At 45.2% G+C, this 11221-nt stretch overlaps 1 protein-coding gene across 1 annotated transcript; it reads left to right on the top strand.

The window, feature by feature from the left end:
• Positions 1-9685: 9685 nt before the first annotated feature.
• LOC106324171 lies at positions 9686-10690 on the top strand. The gene is made up of 2 exons (XM_013762184.1): positions 9686-10360; positions 10430-10690. The coding sequence occupies exons 1-2, from the start codon at positions 9686-9688 to the stop codon at positions 10688-10690; spliced, it is 936 nt and encodes a 311-aa protein (XP_013617638.1).
• Positions 10691-11221: the final 531 nt, after the last annotated feature.

The raw sequence follows: 11221 nt of genomic DNA, 5'->3' as shown, positions 1-11221 counted from the left end.
GTTGACTTGAGTGCACAGGTTATTCCCCGACTTCGATGACGAAATCGAGAAATAAGGGGCAAACTGTTGGAGAAAAAAATCCCGGTATCATTTCCTCCAGCCTGCTGGCAGGACCCAGACCCTCGGGTCCCCGATAAGGGAATGCTCCAGGTCCTCGCTAAAAGGAACCCCGAGTTCGGTCCCTGAAACCGAGCTCCCTTCCAAAAATGGAAAACTTCCGATAAGGAGAACCTCCCATATTTCCGAATATGGAAGAGTTTAACCTAATGGAACCGACTCCTAGACGACTATATAAGAGCTACTAAAACCCTAAAGCAAGGGATCGACCTCTCCAAGGCTTAGAGACTAAGATTAGACGGCTAGAATTAGGGTTCTTACTCAATACCTTGTAATCTTACTTGTTCTATCTAATAAAAGTCTCTTCAATCCTATCTTTCCATTATTCTCTAAAACCCCTACGAAATATATACAAACTCACCCGGTTTACCAGCCTATCCATCATTCTGTAGTACTCACAAAGAGCCTACACAAAAATCCCCTAACCCCCCCCCCCCCACACAGGAACAGATGTCGGCAATACTCTTCTTTAGGATCCCAATGCTCCACTCGCTTCTCCAGCCATTCTTTTATTAGCTTCCATCTGGCCGACGCTTTCACCTGCTGAATCAACAGATCCCGGCGAGCCATCATGTTCTGCACCTGACTACGGAGAAAGAACACCTCGCCAATTACCCTTCGGTGAGCATCCACCAGTGGGTCATCATTAGATATGGCTTCAGCACCTGTTGACGAGGTGGAAGATAAGCCATTAACCAATGAAGCAGCCCTTGCCAATCTTGGCGGAGGAGTATAAAAAGGACGCCTCTTCCGTGTTTTAGCCTTCTGGTGCTCATCATAGATGGCTGACACCAAGAGCCTCACCACGTTCCCTAGAAAAAGCAACGCAGGAAGTAAGAAAACGGAGTACTATCGGGTGAAAACTAAAAGGGGAAGGCTTACCCCAAACATGGCTATGACGCAAGGCCTCCTTGCTCACCAGAAATGTCACCCATCGAAATCGTTGAGGAACTCCCATTATAAGCTTTGCTACCGCTTCTCCAGCAAAGGAAACCGGACGAGACACATCTGATAGCAAGAACCAAGCATCAATAAAAAAAAACCTGAAAGGAACGGCGAAGCTCAAGGAAGAACTTACCGACAGTACGCCAGGACGTGGGAAAACCAACAGGCTCCTGGATCTTCACGAATACATGTCGATTGTTCCAGCTATCCCTAAAGGGATAATTTCCCCTGATACCCCTCGAAGGTTCCTCAACTAAAGGAGTGCCATCGGGATCGGAGATGATAGAACCATGCCTTGTTCACAAGAGGGGCAAAATAGTACGAATATAGAATCTCGTGTACCCCAACAGAAAATCCATGACGTTCCCCAAGTACTTGGATAGCTATTAAAGTCCTCCAAGTAAGGGGAGTAAGTTTAGAAGGACAAAAACCGAAGAAAGAGGATACTTCGCCTATAAGGGAAGGGATAACACCCCGAAAGCCTGCTTCCAGATATTCCTCATAGATAGCTACCTCACTTGCTCCTCCATCTGGAGCACGCTCGAACTCAGACGGGCTCCTCATCCCCATTGAATGATGAATCGCATACTTCGTCCGCATATTAGCAAGATCTCCCTCTCGAATCTTGGAACGAGGACCATCATCAAAGAAACAGGAACGGCGCCGTCTCAGGGGTGCCATCGGGACCGCCTCACTGTCAGCCTCTGGAACATCTCCCCAAGAAGGAATAGGAGAGCAGAAAGGATCGGTGAAAAGACGACGTGGTCTTGGACGGCCACCCACGAGTGAGAACGGAAATGCAAGCAGCTCGGGATTCATCTTTCTCAACCGGAAGTCAGCGCTGGAATTGGATTGAGGCCAATTAGAGGATATCGCGAGCCCTTATATACATCCGGATCACCCCTCTTCACAGAGCCAGAAAAGGAAAAAGGAATGTTTCTAAATATTCCAGAGATTCCCTGGCATAAACAACAAGCATAAAAAAGGAAACTCGTTCCTTGCAAGAGAAAAAGAAATCCTCCTTAAAAAGGGAAGTTTCGCAAAAAGGTACAAACCTCCAAAAGAAGAGTCGACACGAGTATCCTTCGAAGCATCCGGAATCTCCGACAAAGTTTCGCACCAGCCTCCAGACCTGCCTCTAAGCACCATGTGCAAGTGCTAAGGCCTCTTATTCGGAAATCACCAGAGCTCCAGGCTCCACCCTCTCCAAAGCATTGCCAAATGCCCCGATCTTCTCCGTCTTCAACAAGAAATCATCGGTTCAAGAAGATAGCGTCAGACCTCGGTCTGTTATCAGGGAACTGGCTCCGGCCTGAGAGGAACCCCGGATAGCAGGATTACTGGAGCGATGTCCTGCCTAAGGGAAGCCTGCTGAGAATGAGCAATTCCGGTGTACTTGAGTGCACAGGTTATTCCCCGAGTTCGATGACCAAATCGAGCAATAAGGGGTAAAATGTTGGGGAAAATACTCAGGTATTGAATTTCTCCAGACCCCAGGCAGGACACCGGCCTCTGGGTCCCCCTTAGGAGACGCCCCGGGTCCCTGCTATAAAGCATTTTGGGTCCGGTCCCAGGGACAACCCCCTTCCTCCGGGAAAAAGGAAAACTTTTGATAGAGTGAACCTTCCATATTTCCGAATATGGAAGAGTTTAACCTACTCAAACCGACTAAGGCCGACCTCAAGACAACTATATAAGGGGAGCCTAAACCCTAAAGCAGGGGATCGACACTTGGAGACTTAGAGATTAGAGCTAGGCGGCTAGAACTAGGGTTTATACACCAATCTATTGTAGTTCCAGCTCTTTGATCTAATAAAACGTCTCATTCTACCTTATTACAAGCAAATCAATACGAAACACTAGCCTCATATCCATCGTTCTGTGGTACGCACAATGATCCTACACAAAAATCCCCTAACAGTTTGGCGCTAGAAGGAGGGGAGTAATCTAAACTACGCGATAATGGCGGTGGATGAGCAGAACTAGCTACCCGATGTTGGGGTAAAAAACATTCACAACGAAGTTAACATCCAAATCTCCGTAAAAATCAGCATGAACATTTTTTACGAAAGTTACTCTTCGTAAAAAGAATCTTTACAAAGAGCCTTCCGGTAAAATTTTGTTACAATCTCAATCGAACCATTAAATACCGATTGTCCGAAGGCAACATACACGTATCCAAATCGGCCACGGACAAGCTCAAGTATGGCCATCGGACCACGCACAAGCCAAGCTCGGTCACTACGTAGCGACCGAGCACGCACACAGCTCGGTCGATATGTAGCGATCGAGCATGTACACGGCTTGGTCGCTACGTAGCGACTGAGCTCTCCCAAAACGTCGATACGACACGAATCCATGCATTCTTATCTACTCTTAAATGCTATCTCTCGTACGCCATGGCTAAACAATTCTTTGTTTCTCATCACTCGAAGTCATCAGTCAAACTTTACGATAAAAACCGCGGGAAGTTCATATTTATAGAAGAAACCGTAATAAACGTTTCGATTCGAAGACGGCCCAAAGAGACCTAAAGTGCAGCTCGAAGCCCAGTTACGATTTCTTAACCGAAAACCCATAAGCCTTATGACGGCTTATGCTTGGTTCGTAAGGCAAGATAAATGTCAAGTTTCCGCGGATAAATGTGAAGTTTCAAAAGATAATCACGAAGATCGGGAAAATCGGAATATCTCCATTTTGAGCTATGACGGCTTAAGGGCAGAAGGGAAAAAGCTAAAACCAACTTTGGAGGAGTATATAAGGAGCCCTAGGCGAGAGGCACAAGGGAGAACTTTTTGACAGCAAACTTAGCACTTAGACTAGTTTAGGCAATTTTCCGTTTTTGTTATTCGAGCTGCGACTCAATTAGGTTTAGCAGCTTTAGGGTTTTAGAACTAGGAATCTCGCCGACAACTCTCGTAGCCCAGGCTCTTACCTTGTTGTAATGCTCAAACGCGAATTCGGAATAAGACCTACTTTGCTCTCTTTTGGATTTATTATCTTTTATCGTCTTTATTTCGTGTTCTGATTGCTTGGCGTGTGGTATTAGCAGATATCCGAGACCTCTGGGAAATTAGGATTCTCCTACCAACGCTGGTAAGACAACTCCAGCCGCCACTGCGCCTATGGCCAACGCATACGCAAACGCCACAGTGCCTGAAAAAAAATCGAAAACCTAGCCGCGACTTTTCGCCACAGGAAGTGCTACGAAACGAGCTCACCATTTCTCTGTCTAAACATAAAGGAAAACGATAAATTTTATCAAACCCCGCAAGTTTGGCTCATTACGGAGCTAAAGCAGTCTCAATGCGTAAGGGTTTTACCAAAACGCGTTTTCCAAAAAAAATTCGGAAAAGTAAAACTTGTTCTCTCAAAAACCGCAGAAAACCCCTAGGTTAATCACGGAAAAAGGAAGTGCAGCAAATCGATTACACGTATCGACCGAGCTCAAGCCAAACTCGGTCGCTACACTCTCCAACTCGCTACATAGCGACCTGTCAGACCTCCTACTCGCTACATAGCGACCTGTCAGACCTCCAACTCGCTACGTAACCTGTCAGGCCTCAAAAAGGTCCTCCTTTGCGTTCTATTTTGAATCCTCATCGAAACGCTTTTGGTTTCGTCTCAATCAGTGTTTCCGTTGAGATTTTACGACGAAAAAAATTAAGACTCGTCTAAACTCCTTGGCTTTCTCCTACTCGCCCTTACCTCCATCTTTGTGTTCTCCTTCGAATCTCGATCGAAACGTCTCTTGTGTCACCTCGATTGGAGTGACCACTGAAACTTTACGATAAAAAACCGCAAAGACTTGTTTTCTCGCATGGATTCAAATTAATTGTATAAAACGGCAACGGTTAACTTAACACCTTAGCAGCCTCAACTATACGATTATATTGAACCTTTTTATAAAAATTGACGTCATATCTAAGGAGAAGATAACAGTCAAGTTCAGAAGATAAATGTCAAGTTTCAAAGGATGAACACCAATATCAAAAATGGCGAACATACACGAGAAGAGGAAGGGGAAATAAGCAAGCAAAACTGAGAAGAGACAAAAATGCATCTCTGAGAACACTAAGGTATGTTCGACTTGTTTCAAGATCAAACTCGGAATTTTCGTAGGAAGGTAATAAGAAATAAAACGCTTTTGAGACTGCCATAGAATTTTAGGGAACTTAAAACTTAGGTGGATAGTCTAGTGAACTAAGTCATAGACAATTTTACCTATTGCTCTTTAATTGCTCTGGCAGATCTTACTAACCGATCTAAGCTCTCGCAAAAACGAGAAACGATTGCCATGCATACTTAGCTCTCTTCCCAAAAAAAAGAACTAGAGACACGCACATCGTCTTAAAATCGATTCGTTCCTAGAAACTTTCTTAAAAACCGCATATTCCAAGTTGTCAACCTGAAAACCAGCAAGTCGCAATCCTAGCGTCGTCTTCAAACCGACACGGCTTGTCGGTCATTCTATTCCTCAAAATAAAAAAGGAGGGAGTAGGTACGTATACTATACTCGCATACTCCCCTACTTCAAAAAACTTTTTGCCTCGGCATAAAAAAAATACTTTTGACAAAGTAAATTCTCGCAGCGATAGACAGAAAACACTTAGGCAATCAGATGCCTCAATAAAATCGTCGCAATAGGCAAACGACAATCTAAGATTTGTCTAAACGCCAACAACATATCTAAAACATCACGAACATAATCTCGAGGACTACACAACACCTCTTATCACGATCATGCGTTTAGAAAACCTGTACCAATATCAAACTAAAACTCGACGATTAGCCAAAGTCTGGAAGACCCTTTCAACTTAAACGAATTTCGTATAAAAGTCAAAAATTATGCGAGAAAATCTTCAACCACCAGCATTGCTTTCAGTTTCCGTTGAACCTGGAGTGATTCCAAGGAAATCTCACCAAAGATTGAAATCAAAGTAGAAACACGTCCCGTAAAGTCTGCGAAAACATCGCTACATTGACATATCCGATTTACTATCATCGTAGAGCGCTGACTTCTACGTTTCACTTCCCTCGGATATATCCGAGCAGGAAATAACCTCGAAACTGACTCTGCACGGGTTCTGGGTCAAGACTCTTAGGCTTCGTCTCCCTCGGATAAAAGGAAACAATTTTCATAAGACTAAAGGAAACATTATACGAAATATTCGTCGTATAACTGAAACCTAAAGAAAAGATCGTTTCCTACACCCATGGGCCATCTTTAAACATGAAAGCTCCGGCTTACTTGGCATATCAATCTCGACAAACCCCCTTTGGCCCTCGGCTAACTACACCTTCCCGTAAAGCCCGAACCAGAATTCGGCATCCCTTTAAGGAAAAATCGTAAACTAACACGGCTTTGGTGTTAACACAAAAGTGCCATGGTTTAATCCTTTACCAACAACGTCCTTGGCTATAAAGTTAAGCACAGCCTTCATGCAAAGCCAAAACAACTGAGCGACCACCGCTCCAATAACTTGACGGCTAAACGGTAATCCGCAATTTGTCTTGAAACGCCAAGTAACGATTACACAAACAATTATCGTATGACCCAGAAACGGGAATCATACGGTAAATTCGTCATAACAAAACTCAGTCCTAACAACCAAAAAGTTAACGGAAAGGTTGAACTTGTCAAAAATCGACCAAGTTCCATATGCTACGATTCACTTTAAGCCCGCTGTGTTTTACTCGTAAAATGCGGCATGTAAATAAAACTCGTAACAGAGCTCCTATAGCTATACGAAACATCCTCAAATATACACGAAAGAAATCTCTGAAGGCCAACACCTCACAAAGCATAATGTAGGAGGATGCCTCTTTCCAGGGACAAATTTACGCGACCCCTTGGTCCTAACTCCTCGATCGCAAATCAAATCCAAACAGGAACTACAATTTTGGCTGCGAACATCCGTGGACAAACCAAAATGTTTCTCAAACGTAGGGTTAAGACTAAACCCTTTCAATACCGCATAACACCTTCAAGCCCGCGAACATTTCAAGCACGAAACAAGGCGTACGAAAGAATAACAAATCTTCAGCATCGCGAGACGTCGCAGACGCCTGAAGATTAGTTCTTCGACGAAATTTTCTTCCTCGATAAAAACACCTTCTTGGAAAACCAGACAGTCATACGCACTAACATCTTCTCAAAACATATCCTTCGCGAAGACTCAAAACGGTAATTTTTACCATTAAGTTTTTTGCTGATCACAACAAACTCTTAACGTCCAAAACAGACTTAGCCATCTCGTAGAGATGACTCTCGTACATCCGACACAAGGATAATAGCGCTGTAAAAGAAACCCAAAATTTTTGGTCAGCACTTCTAGGAGGCTTAAAAATTGTCCTTGGAGCGATGCCCGGTTCCAACCATACAAGTCGTATAAGCTGAGAACCTATCGCAGACTTTAAATCGGTATGGAATCAGGATGAAACTGAAACAGGATACGTAAGTCGAATTATTCATCGCACCCTCTAAAACCAGGAGTAAACCTAGGTCTTGCCCTGAACCCAGCACACTGGTTTCTAACATCTCAAGGCATGATATCAACAAAATGCCATCAACGGCAACATAACCGGACCGTAAAAGGTCTCACTAGAAAACAGGTCATAAGCATCTTAACTCCAAGACGAACTACGAAAAGCTTGATCCCTGCGACAAGGGTACGTAGGCAGCCTTCATAAGGCGCATTCTTTATATGCATAAGTTTTTCTTCGTCAATGTTTGTCTACGAATCTTCGGATACGAACTTCGTCCAACATGCCTATCTTGCCAAACTCGCCTAACCGCACGCTAGAATCTCATCAACGATCCACGATTCTAACAGGCTGGGGGCTAACTGTTGGGGTAAAAAACGGTCACGACGAAGTTAACATCCAAATCTTCGTAAAACTCAGCATGAACATTTTTTATGAAAGTTACTCTTCGTAAAAAGAATCTTTACAAAGAGCCTTGCGGTAAAATCTTGTTCCAATCTCAACCGAACCACTAAATACCGATTGTCCGAAGGCAACAGACACGTATCCAAATCGGCCACGGACAAGCTCAAGTATGGCCATCGGACCACACACAAGCCAAGCTTGGTCGCTACATACCGACCGAGCACGTAACGACCGAGCACGCACACGGCTCGGTCGTTACGTAGCGACTGAGCTCAAGCCAAACTCGGTCGCTACGTCGCGATCGAGCACGTACACGGCTTGGTCGCTACGTAGCGACCGAGCTCTCCCAAAACGTCGAATCCATGCATTCTCGTCTACTCTTTAATGCAATCTCCCGTAGGTCATGGCTAGACAGTTCTTTGTTTCTCATCACTCGAAGTCATCAGTCAAACTTTACGATAAAAACCGCGGGAAGTTCATTTTTATCGAAGAAACCGTAATAGACGTTTCGAGTCGAAGACGGCCCAAAGAGACCTAAAACGCAGCTCGAAGCCCACTTACGATTTCTTAACCGAAAACCCGTAAGCCTTATGACGGTTTATGCTTGGTTAGTAAGGCAAGATAAATGTCAAGTTTCCGCGGATAAATGTGAAGTTTCCAAAGATAGTTACGAAGATCGGGAAAATCGGAATATCTCCATTTTTGAGCTATGACGGCTTAAGGGCAGAAGGGAAAAAGCTAAAACCGACTTTGGAGGAGTATATAAGGAGTCTTAGCGAGAAGCACAAGGGAGAACTTTTTGACAGCAAACGTAGCACTTAGAGCAATTTAGGAAATTTTCTTATTGTTATTCGAGCTGCGACTCAATTAGGTTTAGCAGCTTTAGGGTTTTAGAACTAGGAATCTCGCCGACAGCTCTCGTAGCCCAGGCTCTTACCTTGTTGAAATGCTCAAACGCGAATTCAGAATAAGACCTACTTTGCTCTCTTTTCGATTTATTATCTTTTCTCGTCTTTATTTCGTGTTCTGATTGCTTGTCGTGTGGTATTAGGGTTCTCCTAATTTCCTTATTTAAATGGAAATCGACAGTGCGAATTTTGGTTCCCACACCCGAAGCTACTCCAAGAGAAGCAGGGCTCCAACGGCAACTCGACGGTATACAAAGATAAGTAACCGAACTAAACAGAGCTCGAATACAAGTTGCGGAGAACCCCGAGCTCTCCTCAGAAGTCCAGAGCTTGAAGGAAAAGCTCGACGAGCACTCCAACCAACTGGAGTCCAGAGCGCCGAGAAGCCCAGCCAGCTTGAATCGGAGAATCTAACCTTCCGAGACGAGAACCAAGCCCTCGATACGGCAAGTAACAAAAAGCGTCGATTCCGGGCACAGATCCGGCCCATGCCGACTCTGGAGATGCCTAACTCTGGAACGGGCGTGAATATCCCACCTACAACGTCGCAAGGAGATATAGAAAAGCGCAAAAAGACTAATGGTGCTCAGACCTACGACGTAGAAGACAGCGAATCTGAGCCGGAACCCGACAAGGAAGAACCCGAGGGAGCGGCAAAGACGTAGTCTCCCATGGTTTCTTACCTGGAGAAGATGTTCTCCAAGAGGCTTGACGCCATGTAGTCCATGGTTGAAAGGCTCCCCGGGGTAGCTCCCCCCATCCGGAAGAGTAACCCCGATTCCTACGCCGATACTCCTTTCACGGATGAGATCACCCTGATCGAGATGCCCAGGAAGTTCTCCTTTCCCAACATAAAGGCGTATGACGGCACCAGCGATCCAGACGATCATGTCGCCCAATACAGACAAAGGATGCTTGCCATAGCACTCCCAAAGGAGTCGCGTGAAGCTACCATGTGCAAAGGATTCGGCTCAACCCTGACCGGACCCCCTCTGCAATGGTACATAAACCTACCCTCCAGGTTCATAGCCTCCTACGATATCCTCAGCGACAAGTTGGTGGAAAAATTCGCCAGCAGCAGAGGCCTGGAGAAAACCTCTGATAGTCTATACGAAATCCTCCAGCATAGGGCGGAACCCCTACGAAGCTACATAGCCCGTTTCAATCAAGAAAAGGCGTCCATTCCTGAATGTAGCATCCCCACTGCCATCTCTGCCTTCAAGAAAGGCTTACTCCTCGACGGAGACCTCTATAGGGAGTTGACCAAGGACCAGTGCAAGAAAATGGAAGACGTCCTGTCCCGAGCCTGGGCACATGTAAAATGGGAAGAAGATGTCGCCAGTCGCGCTAAGGTGCAGCTAAAGCAAGACCCCAAGACGGTCAGACCGGACCGAAACGAGCGAGATGAGAAACCCTCTCCGAGACCAGCCAAGGATTCCGGGAACAGAAACCGGGGCAGATACCATAACAGACCAATCGAGAAGGCAGAAGGGATGGCAGTGTCCACATGGCCAGACATCTCTCACCTCTTTGTCTCCAGGCCGTAGTTGATCGATGTTCTGAGGCAGATAGGCCAACAGGTCAAGTGGCCTCAGAAGATGAAAGCACCCTATCCGTTCCGGAACCCTGGTCTCTGGTGCGACTTCCACTGTGACAACGGTCACAAAACGGAGGACTGCATCGCCCTGAAGATCGAGGTCAACGAATTGCTTAAGAAAGGACACCTCAGCGAGTTCCTTTCCGAAAAGGCCAAGAGCAATCTAAGCAAGGAGACAACGGGAAAGCCACTGAAGCTGCTCCTGTTTCGCCACCTCGACAGGACCGAATGATATATGTCATATCAGGCGGTTCGGAAATCAGCGGTGTAAGACACACAGCCGCGAAGTATCGATCCCTTGTTCTAGGTGTAAGCCACGCAGCCGCGAAGTATCGATGTTTTAATAGATAGAACAGGCCGGAACTACAATGTATTGATTAAGAACCCTAGTTCTAGCCGCCTAGCTCTAATCTCTAAGTCTTGAAGTGTTGGGGTCAAAATCGGTCACGATGAAATCAATGCCTGAAAGTCCGTAAAAATCGGCATGAACGTTTTTACGAAAAATAAATCTTAGAAAAAAGATTTATTTATACGAATAATCTTGCGGAGAAAACACATTCACGAAAAATCGGAGAAAGACGCGACTGTGCTTTCTTAAAAATCGATACGACACGAATCCATGCATTCTCGTCTACTCTTTAATGCTATCTCCTGAAGACCGTAGCCAACCCATTTCATGTTTCTCGTCATTTGAACTCATCAATCGAACTTTAGGATAAAAACCGCGGAAAGTTCGTTTTTATCGAAAGAAGCCGTAATAAAC

Source organism: Brassica oleracea, chromosome C2 (genome assembly GCF_000695525.1).
Source record: "Brassica oleracea var. oleracea cultivar TO1000 chromosome C2, BOL, whole genome shotgun sequence".
NCBI classification, from domain to species: domain Eukaryota; kingdom Viridiplantae; phylum Streptophyta; class Magnoliopsida; order Brassicales; family Brassicaceae; genus Brassica; species Brassica oleracea.
The sequence above is the reverse complement of the archived record's forward strand: the minus strand, read 5'-3'. Positions and strand labels throughout refer to the sequence as shown.